We start from the raw sequence: 18,825 nt of genomic DNA, 5'->3' as shown, positions 1-18,825 counted from the left end.
GCATATAGTTTCTCATATAGAATGCTGTTCTCTATATCAAATGAAAAAATAGGGACCTGATTTACTTGGAAATAGTCACAATGATCCTGGCAGATAGACACCCAGCCATGCTGCACGAGCTGTGCTGGAGTGAGCACTCGCAGTCAGGTACACTTTTCCAGAAACATGAACTCTTCTCTACCAGCTCCCCTCACTGGCAGTGAGGAGAGATGCTCAGCCCTAAAGGGCCCAGCTGCTGCTGGGCTTGAGCAGAAATTCTGATGCAAACAGAATTTACATAGACTATACCTTTGATTTTTCAGTGCAACACACTACAGCATTGCCTGGTTTTCTCCCAGGAGCTGCATCCAGGTTTGGTTATGATCTCTGCATGGGCACATTCCTAGAGCTAATTCTAAAAGTATTTCGTGTTGTTTGAACAGTGCTTTTGTCTTCAGGTTGGGCTCCATACCTACTCTATGATGCATGCTTGAGTCAATTGTCCCAAATACACAAGAACTTACTCAAAACTTGCTCCCTTTTTAAGTTCTGCTCTGAAATGGGCCTTCAGAGGGGCTCCTCCTGGCCAGAGTGCCACCTCCTGTCCTGCCTTCTGGCCACCTGCTGTTGGCTCTTGCTGGAAGCAGCTTCACTGCTGATCACACTTTCAGCATGACAGATTAGACCTGTTCTATTTAGTGGACTCTAAATTTAAATGAAAAGTGAGAATAAGTTACAAAATGAATTTTCAGTAGTTTGCTGAACTTCAGCTCTGTTCTCAGCCATCCCTTTGCAATTCTCCAGCTTCAAGAGAAGAAAATTAATTCCTTAATTCCTCTAACTTGTGTGAACTTAAAGGAAATGTGCAACTTACTAAAGGACATTTTATCTTATTTTCTTTTTTTTTTCTGTTCTATTTAGTGAAAGAGTAAATTCTGAATTTTTATTTCAACATACCTATTTTGTACACATTATTTATCCCTCTCCAGCCCAGCACTGCAGAGGTGCATCAAAGCCTTCTCCTTGCAGCCCAGCACCCTCAGAAAGTGTGTCAGCTGCACCATGAAATCGCAGTCTGCAGGAATTGCCTCACTCTCCAGTAATGCCTGTGCTTCAGAAGGAACAGAAATGTGTTGGGACTTTGCTTACCCTTGGGATTGAGCACCTCTGGTTACCTGGGCAATCTCTGCAGCTCCATGCCCAGAGCCCACATGATGACACCTGGTCCCGAGGAGCTCCTGGTGCCACCCAGCCTTCTCCTGCCCGTCAGTGTGCCTGCCCTGGCACACCTGCTGCTTGGTTTTTCCTCAGAGAGACCTTCCTCTGCCACCCTGCCCTTGCTCCCTGAATTTACTGCAGAGAGTTAAACTGGCTTGCTCCAGCTTGGCATTGTATGTCAGCGCGCTGTGCTGTGCAAATCTCACTCTGGTTGGCCGTGACATCACCTGCAATTTATTTTAGGTGCTTTGAAGTGAAAAAAATACCCACAGTCCATGGCCAAGAGCAGCGGGTGAAGCCCAAGGAAAGACGGACCAAGCACAGTGTGATGCAGCCGAGGCACCTGAGCGGATTCCCGTCCTGTGAAGTGTGACAAACCTGGTGACAAGCCGGGGTGACAAACTGCCGTGCCCTGCCGGGTGCGCTCGGCTGCCTGCAGGCTGCACTGCCACCCCACGGACCGAGCCAGCCTGGGAGAGGCACCCACGGCAGGCAACGCGGCTATCTTACCTAGAGGCGATGACACCACCAGCATCAGGGAGATTTCCGTGTCTGACCACGCAGGAGCCGCTCTGGCAGCCACGCTGGCAGCACTGAAATCCCCTGGCAGCCACCCCCGGGCTCACAGGGACACCCCTGGTGTCCTCACCAGCTCGACACGAGGGTTCCTGCGGCAGTCTCAGATGTCTTTTAGGAGCTGCCATCTACAAGAGCTCAGCCTGCAGCTGGCCCTGCTGAGCACGGCTGGCACTCGGTGTATTCCTCAACACCCAGGCTCTGCTCCTCATGCTCCAGGGGCTGTGTGCACCCTGCCCAGGCAGCACATCCCTCTGCTCTAGGAAAAGCTGCACGGCCACTTCCCACTCCTGGGCTCAGGATTTGTAGTCTGTGCATCTGTGTTCTGCTTTCCTTAGCAGGCAGTTATGTGTATGACCTTGCACTGGACATCATTTAATGACTGCTTGTCATTTAATATTATTTTTCTTCAGTATCTGTAGCTTACATAAATTTAATTTCTTTTTCTTTTTAACAGGAAAATAATTTACCTGTATTCATCATTCTTTTGTTGAGTAAAAGGTAACTTCATTGAAATACTAAATTATTGGGAACATGTTTATTTTGTCTAGATGGTAACTCTTCCAGAGTACATGATAAATAATCATGTACTGACTTTGCTCAGTATCACAAAATGGCCATGAGAAAGGGATTTTTCACTTCCTAGAGAAAAAAAAAATCAAGAAAGTAATAGCCTAGTGTAAAATATGAGACTTTTCTATGTCTCCTTATTAGAAAAGTACATGTCAAAAGAAAAAGCATGTCTGAAAATGTTTGACTCACAGAAGGTGGTTGTATATAAAAAAAATCAAACACTGAAAAATCAAACAGAATGAAAAGTGTTGCTTCTTATATTAGGATTTAGGAGCTTAAGAGAGGCTGTTTGAGTTCAAAGTGCTGATGTTTCATGTAGAATATTTGCTCCTCTTGCTCCACAGATTGCCAGATGAGTGCCTGGGTGGATGGCACGAATTGGCACCGGGGATGACTGGGAGAGGCTCTCATGGCTGGGAGAAGGCTGGCCTGGTGACTGGCTCCTTGCAGAAGTGTGGTGTTCCTCCTTGTAGCCCTCACAGAACTCTTCAAAGCCATTCCTGACCCACATTCAGGACCTCTTTCAAGAAGGGTTGGGCTGGCATAATAAAAGTGACATTTTGGTACTCATGGAAGTGAGTGAAATCTGTCTTAGGATGTTTCCTTCAGGTTTGTGAAGACTTCAGGAAATCCACTCCTGGTGAACACAAGGAAAAGTGTGGAAAGCCTGTAGATTGCATATTGTGCTGTAATGTGCTCCAGTGCATTGGGGTCTGGCATCCAACTCCTGACTTCAGCATTTGAAGACTAATTGTTGAAGGGAAAACCTGAATAGTCTGGAGAAACAAATGAAAATGGAGATTTGTACTTGAAGAAGTCTTGATTTGCAAATCTGGGAGAAATTATGTTTACACAAGGAATTCAGAAGTATTGTTTTATATGTTAGGTACTCTACTAATAAAGTGTCCCTTGTAAATACCAAAAACATGACCCTTAGCTATTAGAGAGAAAAGGAAAATAATCTTGTGGGTAGCTTTATATCCAGTATCAACTGCATGCCCAGATGTTTCTTTTCCATCTCTTACCCCTTCAGTATTGATTTATGCAACTTTTCAGAAGATTAGGTAAGAAAGAAGGTGTGAAAAAAAGATAATAAAAAATTATTTCATTTTCTTCAAGATGAAAACCACCTGAATTCCCATCACTTATATTACTGTTTTCATTGTTGTACACCAGACTTGTGTCTGGATGACATTTTGCTGTAACAATGATGTAATTGATGTGATGTGATGTGATGTGATGCAAAATCTTGCATAGGAGAGTACCTCATCTACTGCATCAGCTGAAGTTTCCAGCAAGTTAATTTTCAACAAGTTAATTCAGTGTTTGACCAAAGTATGAAAAATTCTATTTTATCAACAAAAGTGAGCATCTTTCTTCATTGTCCTGGAAAGATTCCACTGGAAGGTGAAATCAGAGCAGAGGATGACTCAGTACAACCATTCAGCACAGTTCTCTCTCCAGAGCTCAGCAAATAAATCATTAAATGTCACTGAAACACCTTTGTCTTGGGATGAAAGGACACTCTTAGGGCTGAAGATTTCACTGTCAATCCTTCTGGCTGTTATAACTTTGGCAACGATCCTCGCAAATGTTTTTGTTGTTATTACCATTTTTCTGACTAGAAAGCTCCACACACCCGCAAATTACCTCATTGGCTCCTTGGCAGTGACTGATCTCTTGGTGTCTGTCCTGGTGATGCCTGTCAGCATTGCTTACACCGTCACCCACACGTGGGCCTTTGGCCAGCTGCTGTGTGACATCTGGCTGTCATCAGACATCACGTGCTGCACAGCCTCCATCCTGCACCTCTGTGTCATTGCCCTGGACAGGTACTGGGCTATCACAGACGCTCTGGAGTACACCAAACGCCGCACTGCCGGCCGAGCCGCCCTCATGATTGCCGTGGTCTGGATGATTTCTATCAGTATCTCTGTGCCACCATTTTTCTGGAGGCAAGTGAAAGCTCATGAAGAGATTGCAAAGTGCGCTGTAAACACGGAGCAAATTTCCTACACGATTTATTCTACTTGTGGAGCTTTCTACATCCCAACCGTGCTCCTGCTGATATTGTATGGGAGAATTTATGTAGCAGCTCGATCCAGGATTCTGAAGCCACCCCCATTATATGGGAAACGTTTCACGACTGCACACCTGATCACAGGTTCTGCAGGCTCTTCCCTCTGCTCCATTAATGCTAGCCTCCATGAAGGGCATTCCCATTCAGGTGGATCCCCAATATTTCTTGGTCATGTTAAAATAAAACTTGCAGATAGTGTGCTGGAAAGGAAAAGAATTTCTGCTGCGAGAGAAAGGAAAGCTACCAAAACTTTAGGCATTATTCTGGGAGCTTTCATTATCTGCTGGCTGCCTTTTTTTGTCATATCCCTAGTCCTACCAATCTGCCAAGATGCTTGTTGGTTTCATCCCATCCTACTGGACTTTTTTACCTGGTTGGGTTACCTAAACTCATTAATCAATCCAGTAATTTATACAGCTTTTAATGAAGAATTTAAACAGGCTTTCCAAAAACTAATACTTTTCAAAAAGAGTTCCTCTTGAGACTCTCCTCCTGTGTAACTGACCCTTGTGCAATCTCACAGCCTACCTGAAACTTTCCATGCTTTTATTCCTAAGGAACGGAGTGGTAATTGCCATCTCTGCTGCTACCCTGTTCTGTGCATGTAACTGGGAATTTATTGCCAATTTGATATTTTCTGTCTGGGACTGTACGTGCCATAACAGAATTTGTCCATGGTCTCTGCAGTGATCATGTGTGTATATAAGATCAATGACACATGAAATAAGCTTTGCAACGAGGCAAGGTGTGTGAACCAGGGAGTTTGTCTCGTGGGATGAGGTGACACATTACCCTGATGGGAGGAAATTGTGTGTGTATTTACAAGACATTAGTATTTCTCCTGTATATTATTAACCATTTATGTCAGCTGAGAGAAATTCTGGAGAGCAGGATCTGATACTTGTATTTTCTATGGCATGTATCTTACCCATATGAAGCTGATAAAACCTGTAGCTCTTTCAGAAGATGTGTGACACAGCCTGACTATAATCAGCAGCAGGGCAGAGCAGCATAGCACAGATGTAAGTTATGTGGATATTTCACAAACGCTGCATTTGAAGCTATGCTTTTGGTGAAGTGTAGAAAGGAGACAATTTAGTTGAATTAGTTATTACACATTTTATCATTAATAGAACAGCCAGTAAAGAAATGCTACAAAATAAATAGCATGAAAATGATTGATCTTATATTTCTGTCATTTAACTTTTTTGCATGCATAAACTTAAACAGGAAAATATGGTTAGTGCTGGTATGGAATGACTAGGACCTCATAAAAAAGCCAGAAGTTTCACTCCTTGGTGACAAGATATGGGAAGTTAGGGGAGAACACAGTGACACACCAAGGAAAACTTTCTCAGTAATTAAGGTTGTTGGGGTGGATGTGGCATACCCGCCTCTGGAATTCTTTAATACTGGTCAAACAAACTGTGCTCAGGAATCACTGTCAGGACCCTTTGCTGAGGTCACAGAGCAAGTCCCTTCTAACCTGCCCTTCTCTGCCTCTGGGATTATTTCCCTGATTGCCAGGTGGGAAGCTGGCACATGGAGGTCTTGGATGAAGTCTCAGACAAGACAGCACACCAAGTGGTGCAGCCCAAATGTCATGCAACGTTTTAGTCTCTGAGCATTTTACATCAGAAGTGTCATGTCTGTACTGAATATGAGAGCCTCACATTGCTTTGAAAATCACCCCATCATCCTTCTGACCGCCCTTCCATCTCTCAGCCTGCCCCAGTTCATCTCCACCACAGTGCATGTCCACCACAGCTGTCAGCCTCTCCTTTGCTTTTGTAGCACAGCTTTTGCAGCTTCTCCCTGCTGCTGGTGCCTCTGCTGAGGATGCACCATAAAGTGATGCCCCAGGACCACCCACATGCTGCAGAGTCAGGCAGAGCAGTTGTGTGGTCATGGAAGGGCAGTCCTCTCTCTCACTGAAGGCATTTAAGGCTGCTCTGTTTGGGACATGGCTCCTCCACCCTCCCAAAAGGGCACTGATCTAGCTCTGTCAAGCTTAACACATTTGGATGGTGTCACTACATGACCACAACCACAGAGTGTCCTCCCAAAGTGTGTCCAGAGTGCTGGGGACGTGCGAGCTGCCACAGGCCACAGGGGAAGGTCTCAGCCATAAACCAGTGTGGACAACTGAACTCCCACACCTGACGCCAGTCCCTGGTACTGTTCAACTTGCTGTTACAGCAGCAATCAAGTTTTCATTCTCCTCTGATGATGATAGTCTGAAATGTTCACCTTTGGGCCAGTTTGTGATGACTTCCAAGATCCATGGGTGATTCACCTGCTCAGTGTGAAACATAAAATTGCAGATCATGGTCCTGGAAGGGCCATTCCCTGCCTGTATCAACTGTGCTTTTGCTCTCTTTCTGTATTTCCTACCCTTGAAGATTTCTAATTATCAACAGAATGGCAAGATACAGCAAAGGAAGATGATCCACCACTCTTCTTTGACATTGTTTAATTCAAGAGTAAACAAAGTAGGCCCTTTCTTTGGTTAGATTATAGGTTAATTTTAAAAGGCATATGGTCTAATATTACACCATTCTTATTGTTAGTAAATATTTGATAGCATGCCTCAGTAATTTATATTGGAAAAAACACTGATATGGAACTGGCAGATGAAAACACTTGCTAGGGATGATCATAAATTAAAGATAAATAACACCTACAGCCTCTGAGTTGAAAGGAGGAGGCTCCCATGTCACAGAGATCAATGTCCATATTTACCATGTTTTACAATGCTCTGTGAATTGCAGTCCAGAGCACACAAATAGATTTTACAGAAAGTACATGAGGGCTGAGTGATATCTCAGTGCCTCTCCAGTGAAGCTCTTGCAATATTACAAGCACAAAGGTATGTTAAAACATGTCATGTTTGTATAGAAAACAAATTGATAGGTCCGATAAGATAGTTGTTTCAATGATAATGTAACATTTATGAAAAACAGAAGAAATAGCTAAATATATGTCAAAGCATGTGTGTTCACTGCAGCACCCTGCATTTAAATTCCAGTGCAGGTTATTCCTGGGAATATCCAGGGAAGAGGATGAGTGTCACCAATGAGGAGTCACAATGACAGAAGACTGTCAGGAAAATGAATGTGGAACACGATCACTCCTCCCAGGACAAACCTGAACCTTGCTATGTGAAAGAAATATGGCCAGTGAAAGCCATCCCACCATGCTCACCAACCTGAAAACAGCTCCTTGTCAGGGGAATACAAAGGAACAAAATGCACAATAGGAACAAAAGAACAATATGTAAGACTACTTAAGTATATGAAGCCCTATTGATGAACAGATTACATCTTCACAAGCAAACATGCCAAAAGTCCTCTTCCTGTTTTGTATTTGTAATCAGTCTGTGACATGATGGAAATGTTTTTGCAGAACACACTTTATAACACAGTGTCAGAATGCCTTCATTGACAATTATGATTTTTTACCACTCTGATATTCTAATGCAAAAGGTACTTTGGTACTGTGAAGATATGATACTTTGTATTTCCTGTCTATTCCATAGCAGTTAATGATGGATAGACAATTTCAAGTTTTGAACTACCATGGAAACTACTCGGTATCCTGCTTTTCTTTTTTGAGTTCACAACTCCCTCTGCAGTAAACCTTGCCAGTCCTTGAACAAATGTTAGAAGAGACAGCTGTAGCTATGGTGCCAATCTTGAAATTATATTGGCAAGCACCCTTGGCATCCTTAAATGCACCCTTCTGGCTCCATGTGTAGACCTAATTTAGCTGACATTTTTAAGATGTCTGCTCCAGGAAGAGGTGAAAGATCCCCTCAAACCAACTGACTTTAAAGACATTATTTACATTACCTAGGTTGCAAGATTGAAATGAGACTTGTGTAAAAGGATCGGTAGTGGAGACGTCTGATGTATTCAGACCAACCCTACTCACAGCGTGTGTAAATCCTGTTTATTACTTCCAGCAACTGCCACTCCCCATCCTGGTGTTCTCCAGGTGTGTCAGGTTTGGCTCCTTATGCAGCTGGTGAAGATGGATATGAAAACCCTTGGTTTGAGGAGATGGTGTTCTCACTGGACTGAATATGCTTTCTGACTGAGAGGAAGGTGGAAGCAGCACCAACTAACAAGACAGCAACCTGTTTCTTATATGCTGCAGGCTTCTCAGTGCCTTTGTTACCACACCTTGACATGGCTGCAGGCTTCTTTGGAGGCTCATGGTGGCACCTGGCTGATTCTAGGAACAAGAAACAGTCATACACACAAAACCCCAAACCCAGCCATATTTACATTGCCATATAGACTGCTGATAATGATGTGAGACTAGCAAGCCATGCAGCACATCTGTCCTCATAAGCATGATTTTGTTTCTTTTTCCCTGCTTGCTGTGTTTAATACTGTTCCTAAACTCTGTGTGGCTTCTAGCACAACCAAGGCTCCAGCTCTGTTTGGAGCTGTTAGAAATTAATTAAACAAATATCAGGATCTTATAATGATTCTGATCTTCTAAATACTTAAAACCTGAACACCTGGAACCAGGTGATAACAGGAGAATCTGCATTTCTAGTTTGCAGAGAGAAGCAAGAACCACTGGCTTAGAAAAGTATTGGCTAATTCAACTCACTAGAGGCAGAGAAGTATTGACTCTGAGTTAGTTGTCTGCCAGTTTGATAAATGGAACAAATGCCAGAATGGTGCAGAAGAAGCAGCACACACACACAAGTAATTTTAGGAGGGACACACAACTGCATGTATCAGCAGCAGCAAGATCAACTCAGACACCTCACTTAAATTAACCAGACAAACAGAGGGAGTACAGAATAGCAAGAATACCTGAAGAGTCAGTTCAGGGACTTCATGAACTGGAAGATGACTCAGATGGACATTTTTAATAACCACAGAGAAATCTGTTCTCTCTAAATTTGGCTAATCCCTTTTGAATCTCATGCCTCTGGTGTTCATGGCATCCTAGAGCCATCCACTTCTCACGTTATCAAGCTGTGCATAAGATGCACGAGTTACTTTTATTTGTTTAAAGCCACTACACCCATATGGATCCTCTGTTGTCAGACGCACTGACAGCTTCTGCTGCTTCCCCGTATCATTTGTGATTTTATTGTGTTTGTCATTTCTCCTTGCCCATTGTCTCTGGTCACACCTGCCCACATTACTTACACCCCACTCCCTTGGAACTATGCAGCCTTTCTATCAACCATTGTGGGGACATCTGGGGAAAAAGTTTTCTACCAGTGCTGCTGGCACCCTGCTTTGGGTTTTGGAAATCCAGCACCCACACTTCCAATCCAAGAGATAAGCATTGCAACCATGCCTCAGGCTTTGGTGAGTCCTCATTGTGGAGTAGTGCAAACAAGAGCAAATGCTCACTAAGGACTCCTCAGCCTCCTGTGCCACCAGATGCCAGCAGCACTGGCACAGCGAACTGCTACTGGAGGGAAAGCACAAGGTGTGAGGTAAAGTCCTGACCCACCCAGCATGAGTGATGGAGGGAGGTGACGGAAAACAGACTGAGCTGAGCTGATAAAGGAGGAGAAGGAAGCCCCTCACCAAGGTGTAACTGAACCAGCTGCTGGGTGGGGTCTGCAGTGTGGGGAAGAGAGTGAACGGAAACTCAGGAAATGATAATTGTCAAATCCCTGGATCCAAGCGAGAGACAGCCTGCCTGCTCTGTGTCATGGCTGCAGCTGGTGGCACGGTGCCCGTGGCAAGAAGGGCTGCCACGGCCCAGGCTGGTATTTCAAAGAAAAAAGCTTAGTGGTGTGAGGTTAGACACTCAGAAATTTCTGTCCAGGGAGAGGAAATGATGTAGAGGAAAAATAAGGAAGCTCTGGCTGCTCCAAGATAAAACAACTTTTTCATTAATATTTTTAATGATGGGGACTTAGTGCAGTCAGCAGAAGCTGCCGACAAAAGTACAGAAAGGGACGAGTGGAATGAGGGGTGTTAGAAGGTGAGGAGGCAGCTCCCCTTTTCCCCAGATGTCCCACAATGGCCGGTAGGCTCCGAGCCCGTCACGTCCCGCTGCCGGGCCGGGAGGCTGGAATCGCTCACCGGCCTCTAACCGCGCCTGCTGGGGACTCCGCTGGGCCAGGGCAGCGCGGTGCTGCAGAGCTCCCGGGGTCCTTCACCGTGCCTCCCGCCCGGCCAGCAGCCCGGGGCTCTGCTCAGCGCTCAGCCGCACCGGGAGCAACTTTTCCCGGTCAGTGTTGGGGGACATCTCTTGTCTCTGCTCCCATCTCGGCATCCCCGGGCTGCAGATACCAGAGGTGGAACCAACCACAGCTGGACTGACCACCAAGTCCCACACCCTCCAAGAGATGGCACTAAAGGGGGGATGCGGCGGGAGAGGAGGACAAAACCTCGCTGTGCCGCCTGGCCTGGGGCGCTGCCCTGCTTTTAGAGAGCCGGGACCGGCACCGCCTGCCCCGACACCAAAGCCCCGAGGCAGCGGCAGCTCCGGAGAAGGGGTTGTCCTTCTGGAGCACGAACCCACCGTGAAACCAGCCACGGCAGCGCCTCCGCTGCGCCCATCCGCGCCACCAACCCCGCCCAGCTCCGCGCCGGGGCCTTGCGGAAACTTTCCCTCCCTGCCCCAAGCGCCCTCCGGCCCCCCCAAAATGGCGGCCGGGGCCTCCCCGCCCTCTCAGGGCCGGGGGCGGGCGCCGCGGAGCCGCACGGCGGCCGGGCCGGGCCGCCAGCCCCCGCCCGCTCCCGCTGACGTCAAGCACCGCCCGGTACCGCGTCCCTCCCCTCATTGTCAGCGCCCGCACCCGCCGCCCGAGCCCCGGAGCCCCTCGCGGGCTGCGGCTGCCCAAGCCCGGGCTGGGAGGGAGCGAAGCCTGGCCGCTCCTGCTGCCCAGGTAGGCAGAGGTGGGCGATGAAGGGGCGGAGGGCGGGGGGTGCCGCAGCCCGGCGGGGCGGGGAGGAATTTGAGGCATCCGCTTTGTCTTTGACCGCCGCCGCCTTTCCCGTCCCTTCCCGTGCGGGCGAGCGGGTGCCTCGAGGCCGGGTCGCCCGCGGTGGCGGCGGCGGCGGGGACCCCCCGCGGGAGAGCCGGCCCTGAGGCGCCCGCCGGGGCCTCGGCTCCCGCTCGGAAATGGAGCCGCCGTCGGGCTCCTTCCGACGGGACCGGAACAACCGCTTTCCTGAGCGGAGATCGGCCCCGTCCCCGCCCGGGAAGGGCACGGTCCCACCGCTCCTCGCTGTAGCGAACTGCCCGCAAGGAAGTTCCTAAACCCATTGGCTGGGGCTTGGTTGAGATTTTGGAGGTTTCCAGGCGCTTAACGCGTTTTCTGTGGATAACCTTTTTTTTTTTCCCTTGCTGCAGCCACATACTCCCTTTCCTGTTGCTTATTTTTCCTGAATTCCCCCTTCTTTCCCAGCCCGCCCACGTTTATCATATAATTAATAACGTCCTTTTATATATATGCTTTTCTGATGCTCTGACTTTGTTAATCACTTCAGTCTTCTTTGCTCCCCCGTCGTGAGGGAATTAATTGATGGAGCATTGTGAAACTTTTCTTTGCCTCTTTCGGAAATGTCTGAAACTTGCCTCATTTGGCTTTGTCAGGTGTCCCATGTGTTGGCATGTGAGGCCAGTGGCACAGCAAACCTTTGCTTGTTGTCCTTGGCGATTGCGCTTTCTTTGCATATCTGCATTTTTTTCCCCTTTGTAATGCTACATCTGAAGCCTTTAAACCAATTAAACACAAGTTAAACTTACCATCCCAGCTAATCAGCACATTTGAGTTAGGTGCGGTGAGGTTAGGTTTTAACTGGTGCGTAAATTCTGTTAAAGCGTTCCACACAAATCGGGGGAAGGAGTGCTCATCGCTGCCGCGTGTGCTGGGCTTGTTGCTTATCGAGCTGGGGTGGGTGAACGCCTCTCACCACAGTGATGACAGCGGGGAAGGGGGATTTTTACAACCTGGAATCGTCTGTGGCATTCCGTGTTTAGAGGGAAAAAATGCAGTAACTTCCCACATGCCTGCAGCCTCATGGCAGAGGTATGCATCTGCTGACCTGCAGGACATTGGGGGGAGGCGTCGTTCCCCAGTGTTACAGTCTGTGCGAGGACAGAACCAGCAGCTCTGTGCTCTGGTCACTTTGTGCAGCCAGTAGCCAGCTGGCATATTTCGGCCGGGACAGCGTGCTCTGTGGCTGGTTTGCATCTGCGGTACTTGCAGGAGTGTAATTCCTCCGTTGTATGGGCGCTGCAGCAGTAAGGGCTGCACAAAACGGCGGGCAGTGCCTGCCAGGCTGACATCCCCACCCTGGGGCTCCAGGAGTCCCGAGGGAGCGATACTGTGATACTGGAGCAGGGCAAGACCCCTCCCGGGCATGGGACCCCCTCACCGGCAGTGCCTGCACGCCTGGGGCTGCTCAGGGAGCAGGAGGAGGAGGACGGGGAGAGCTGATTGCTGTGTTTCTGTTGGATATGTGTCTGAAAGTTCCTGGGGAAGGAATGAGTTGGGGTAGAGGGACTGTGGGGGAGCAGCACAATTCAAGAGTAATCAGGTCCCCATTAACTAATGTCTCCTGATCTAAGTAGTTTTTCAACCTCAGCTTCCTCATAGTGCTATGAAGTAGTAAAGTTTCTGCACTCCAGTACAGGCCTATCGGACCAGTGCTGACTTCCTAAGAAGTAGAAATAAGTTACAGGAGTGTAGCCTTTTCACGAGCCTTCTGGCTGTCTCTGTGTTCTGAAAATTGCCCAACTGAGAGGAAGTTACTGATTTTCTGTATTTAATACGAGGCTAGGAATTGTAGGCAAAAATAACTCGTGTTAAAAAAGAGAACTCTCAAATGTGGCTGTTACGAGAATGATAATGTTTAAAAGCCCAGTATGCCTTGCAATCTGGGTCACGTTATTTTGTATGTTCAAATGGGTTGGTGATCTTTGAGCATGACCTTACAGAGTATTGTACCCAGGGACTCTGAGGCTGTGCATGTCCTCCATGAAACGTTTCCTTCCTACCGTGGGTTGCAGCTGGTGAGGAACCAGAGGCCTCTTTCCTCATAGGAGTTTTTCAGAATTTTGGCTGGCATTACTGAGTGAAATGACAAAGAAGGACAATTTTGATACAATTGTTACACTAAAATGAAGCCTGTAATCTCTTTAGGAGGTAGTTTTTATTGGAAGGGTGATGATTTGTAGCAGTAATATGTTTTACACTGACAAGTGGACTGCAGATTATGGGAGCCCTTAAAACTTGTTGGAATGGAGAACCTTTGTTGTGATGGTTATGGCATGGTTACATACATCCAAGGCCTCCTGTACAGACTTTTTGCCTTGTAATGCACACATGAAGTAGAAAGCATGAATTTTTTCAAATACTTGGTGGCAGCTGATGAGCAGGTGTTATTGCCAGCACTTCTTGCATTCCCAAAGCTGGTGGTTGGCTTTGTCCTTCCATAATGTTTTTCTCTCTGCTTTCAATGGGCTGAATCTTTGGAGGGCTTTAGTCTTTTAACTTGATCTCTTCTTCCCTCGGTAGCCATCAAAGGCATGATTAATCTCCCTGTCCAAGCTCTTCTGTTTGCCAGGGTAACAGGGGCTGGCAGCCTTCTCCTGGTGGTGACTGCAGCCACTCACTGCACACGCTGTGGACAGTCACATCTCTCTGGATTTGAGGGTTTACAGCTGGTGACTGAATCAGTTTGGTGGAAAACCCACAAACCATTTGCCTTTAACTGTCCAGATTTAGGAGCCTTCATAACCACCCTGACTGAGAAGGCATGCCAGGCATGCCATTCCTGTGAAGTCTGTGGGGTTTGGGTTGATTCAGCAGCCTGAAAACCAGTGTTTTTGAAGTGATCAAATATAAAGTGTGGCATTGGATGTCAGCCATCAGAATGTGGCAATTCAGGCCTCGATGCTTTTGTGTCTCTGGTGGTGTCTTAGGTTTTGGCAGTGATGTTCCCCTGCTGAGGCCCTAATCTGGGCAGATAAGGGTTTGTAAGGATGCCTCAGCCCTGTGTGCTTTAACCCTCACCAGGGTGGAGTAAGATATGCAGGTGCAACCCACAGCTTTACCTAAGCGTGACAGGAGCAGGCACAGAAGCGTGAATGCTGTGCACAGGCAGTTTCTGTTTCATTTTCTGTAAAAGAAAGCTGAGAGTATTTTGTTGTGCAGCAAATGTAACATTTGTGTTCCTGAACATTTGAATTTCACACAGAAACACAGTCCAGAAAGGTGAATGCACCCTGTGACTGATGGGCTGAAAGGAGAAGGGGGTGTTTAGAAAAAGAAGAGTTTTAATGTTGTACTTAGCACTCAGCCCGCTCTGCAGCCTTGTCACTTCTCACAATAGAGCCCCTTAGGATCCACCCCAATAACCCCAGGAATGAAATGTATCACTTCCTTGCTTAGGGACAAAGTTGCCAATACACAGGTATAAAGTATAAGAACACATAAGCTGGTAAGTTTATTTCTGTGTGACGGTGGGCGGATGAGAGTGTCTGCTTGCTCTTGTCAAGTTGGTGGAGGGATGGGTTTTCACATCCTCTCCAGTCATGGGTCTGGGAAGAGCTACATCAGTGCAGGTGGGCGCTGTGCCTGGAGGAGGTGGGTTTGCCTTTCCCCTTGTCCTAACTGCTTTCTCCTCCAAGTGCCCTTTCTAGCCCTACCCCAGCTGACAAAAACTCCATGCAGCCGTGTTCAGAGAGTTGATCTGGGTGAAAATTAACCACAAGGCTCCCCCCACTCCCTTTAGCCCTGCCAGATTCCCAGCCTGGTTGCAGGGCTGCTTTACTCTGGCCAAGGGAAGGGAGCACGAAGCTAGAAGGAGGCAGGCACAGTGCACGGCCACCTGAAAATGACTATAAAACTTAAGTTTGAGGATCTGGTCCAAAGTTTGTGAGGTCACTTGTGCAGTAATAGCATCCCTCAAGCATCTAAGCATTGCTGTCTGCATTGAGGTCTCTGTCCATGCTTTCACAGTGCGTTTGGATGTGCTACCTTTGCAAAATTCCTGATCATACAAAGTGCTGCCCAGGTTTGGGTACAGGAGTAGAGACATCATGTTTAGAGGACTTCAGTGGAAAATTTTCTACATTTATTAAGTCCCAGTCTTTTTGGCCCTGTTTGTCAGAGCTTCATTGAATTGAGCAAGCCTGAAATGTCCTCCTCACAAAGTAACTTCAGAGTCCTATCATCTGGGCCCTGAGCAACTGAATTGAGCATGAGCCAGCAAAGTGCACCAGTCTCACGTGTGTAAATACTTTGTGTGTTCTGGAAACTTCCGTATGGCTGCTCCTTGGCCTGCTGCAGCACGATAGCTGTGATGCTGCCCTGCCCTGCGTGTCAGGGGACCAGCTGTCCACAGCCCAGCCGTGCTCACTGCCCTCCCTTGGCTGCAGGCGCAGGCAGACTGGCCTGGTTCCACATCTGCTTCTCACAGGTGGGCTCCTGAGTGCTCCAGGATGAAGTAAGGGGGGACGTGCACTGTCAGCTGTGGATACTTCCTCATCACTCCTCCTTGCTGTCTGCCCTGGTTTGTGGGGAATGTGGTGGTTTAGCTGCTTCGAGTCACAAAGGGGAAAGTGTAGGCTTTGACGATTTTTAATCAGTACTGGGTGGACAAGCCCCTGCATGTAAACATTTATAGTTCTGAATTTACTTAGCTAATTGGTTTTTAAGTCATAGTTTGACCTGTACTGCCCAGGCCATAGTATCAAACCTTGCTTAGTATTGAATTAACTCATTAACTCAGCCGGTTTTGAGGTTTGTGATTTCAACTTGCAAACTTGATGCCTGGAGAGGGGGGAGGGGGCGTTGATCTAAATAAGATTTTTTTGCCACAAAAACCCTGTGTTGCTTGCTTGGATTTGTGGTTGTTTGGCTCAGAAGTAGTAGGACTGATTTCATTCAGACCCTTTGCAAATAGTGTTGTGGCTATCCTTGATTGTGCACTGCATGCCTCAGAGAAAGCAGAGCAGCAGGAGATGAGAACCAGGGCTTTCTTAGCCCTGGTAGGATTCTGCTTTGGTGGTTAATATTACAAAACCACTGGAGCTTGGGGCTCATGTGTCAGGCTGCACAGAAGGAGAGGAAAGCATCTGTGGCTGTAGGCAGGTGATGTGAGAGGGCTGCCTGACCTGTGTCATGGCACAGCAGTCCTGTGGGGCAGCTGAGGAAGGTGCATTTTGGTGACACACGTCACCTCTGCTCCAGGACAGCAGCTCTCCCACTCTGGGAGCCAGTGGGCAGCATGCAGCAGGTGATCCCAGTGACTGCTCCCATCTCCCCTGAGGGTTCTGGAGCAGGTGACAGCAAGTACCCTGCACTGGAAGTGCAAGTGCCAGGGTAGGTAAAGGTGGTGTGGGAGCAAAAGAGGAGCATGTTGCTGTGTGACATGGCAGGGCCTGTGTTCCTCCTTCTTGTGTAAGTGTTGCAGTGTTCTAACTGACCTCTAAAATTGGTAGCTTCATCCTAAGCTGAAAATGTCTTTCTGCATGACTGATCACGATGAACATAAGCTCAAGCAACTCTTTAATTAGCTCAAGAATGTTTCTCTTTACCTTGAATGCTTACTTCTCACATTTTCCTCTGTTGCTGCATGCAATGCAGCGCTTGCAGCAAGGTAGCTCTGGGCTGTGCAGCAAGGGTGGTTCTGATGGTTGGTGTCGTCAGCCCTGCCACCCGTGCTGCATGCCGCACAGCTCGGCACAGATGGGAGTGACAGCTTTTGCTGCAGTGCTGCACCCTCCGTACGTGTTGCAGCAAAATCTGTCAGGCACATTCATTCTCAGAATTGAACTAATTAAAATTGCTTCTAGAAGCATTATCTGGCTCTTAAGGTTCAGCACTGGCTCGTGTCTTCCCCGCTGGATTGATCTGAAAATCACAGGATATGTTTCGAGGCTGCAGAGGCTCCAAGGTTGTCTTGATCATCTGATTCCACTGCAGCACTTTCAGCTGCTTGTGCCTTTGAGGTGCCTGTGCCTCACGTGGGAGTGCAGTGGGTTACCTTAAAGGGAAAATCTGATGAAACTTCTTCAAGAACTTGTTGTTACATGTGATATCTTAGTGGAATTTACTGGAATAGAATGGAGATTCCTGACCTAGGATCTGGAACAGAGCTGCAAAAACATTAATTTCTCAGGTAGTGTGAATCATTTGGAAATATGTCTGTTTTTACTGGGAAACAATTATTCCTGGGTGATAATAAATAACTACTAGTACTGCTTTGTGGTGAGAATTTGAACTTGAAGCAATTGAGAATTCCTAATGAAGTCTCTCACTCTTCTGTCTGCATCCTATTCTGTATAGCTGCTCTTCAAGATTGTTTTTAATGTTGCTGAGTATGACTAATGTCCTTGCATAAAGGTATCCTGTGTAACGTGGGTGTTGATGTTTCTGTGTGAGTTTTGGCTGTTAGTATATTGTAAACTGCCTGCATATGCTCTAAAATTTTCTGGATGTTACCTTTTATGCATTGGGCAGAGCCTGGGAGCAAGAAGCCCAGTTTGGAATAGATATTTTCCTTTTGTCCGTAACCACTGTCAGAGGGGCTGTGAAGGTAACAGTGCTTTGGGGAAGCTGTGAAATTGTGTGTGTTTGAAGGTGACTGCAGGAACAATGCTGCTGTGGAGGTGGGGAACTCTTTTCCAGCAGATGGGAAGATGGGGAGGCTCTTTGGGGTGTGCTCTCTGCAGAGCACAGAGCACAAACAGGCTGCTGGTAGCTGGTGTGTGAGAGCTGGGCTTAGGGGCTGGCTGGAGGTGCAGGCAGAGAGAAACAGCAACTGCTGAGTGCAGGGAAACAGCTGTGCCCTGCTGACTGCCTTGATTGCCCGGTGGCACTCCTTGGGACTGGGTCACCTGCCCCTCATTCCCCTCCTGCAGCAGCAGGAGTGGCAAGCCCCATTCTCTAGCTTGCTTTCTCTGGCTGCCTTACAACAGGAATACGCTCCCAAGTCCTTACACACAGATCATCTCCATTCACTTTTCCTCAGCTGCCTACGCTTTCAGCTGATTTGCAAAGCTTTTTTATTTATTTTTTGTAATCTCTGCCCTGTGTGCCTCTAGTGACTGCTGCAACTGCTGGGGCATGTGGCTGGGAGTTCAGCACAGTCCTTGCTTTGGAACCCAGCTGTGTGTGAGGTGATGGGGCACACAGAGCATCTCTCTCTGCAAAAGCAAGAATGGCAGCAGCAAGCTGGACAGGCTTAGCAAAGCAATGGCAGCAGAGCAGTGACTGCCTGTGAGGCAGATCAAGAGAAGGCTGTTCTTTTCTGCTCAGTACTGGTGAGATGTCTTAAGTATCATGACATTCAGATGGATATTTCACTAGACCAGGTTGCCTAAAGCCCCATCCAATGTAACCTTGGACACTTGCTGGGATGGAGCATCCACAGCTTCTTTGGGCAGCTTGTGCC

At 47.5% G+C, this 18,825-nt stretch overlaps 2 protein-coding genes across 2 annotated transcripts in view; both read left to right on the top strand.

Annotated features, from left to right (window-relative positions):
- Positions 1-3,771: 3,771 nt before the first annotated feature.
- Positions 3,772-4,908, top strand: HTR1D (5-hydroxytryptamine receptor 1D). Its single transcript, XM_041417570.1, has one exon. It carries the CDS (start codon positions 3,772-3,774, stop codon positions 4,906-4,908), a length of 1,137 nt encoding a protein of 378 aa, XP_041273504.1.
- A 6,271-nt stretch (positions 4,909-11,179) lies between these two features.
- Positions 11,180-18,825, top strand: part of LUZP1 (leucine zipper protein 1) — a 28,554-nt gene continuing 20,908 nt past the window's right edge. The window contains exon 1 of the mRNA XM_041417334.1: positions 11,180-11,303. The gene's annotated coding sequence lies outside the window, so the exon portion shown is untranslated. The remainder of the gene's footprint in view (positions 11,304-18,825) is intronic.

The sequence above is a fragment of the Onychostruthus taczanowskii genome, unplaced genomic scaffold, assembly GCF_017590055.1.
Source record: "Onychostruthus taczanowskii isolate IOZ18803 unplaced genomic scaffold, ASM1759005v1 scaffold56, whole genome shotgun sequence".
Taxonomy (NCBI): Eukaryota; Metazoa; Chordata; class Aves; order Passeriformes; family Passeridae; genus Onychostruthus; species Onychostruthus taczanowskii.
This window is presented reverse-complemented; position numbering and strand designations above follow the sequence as displayed.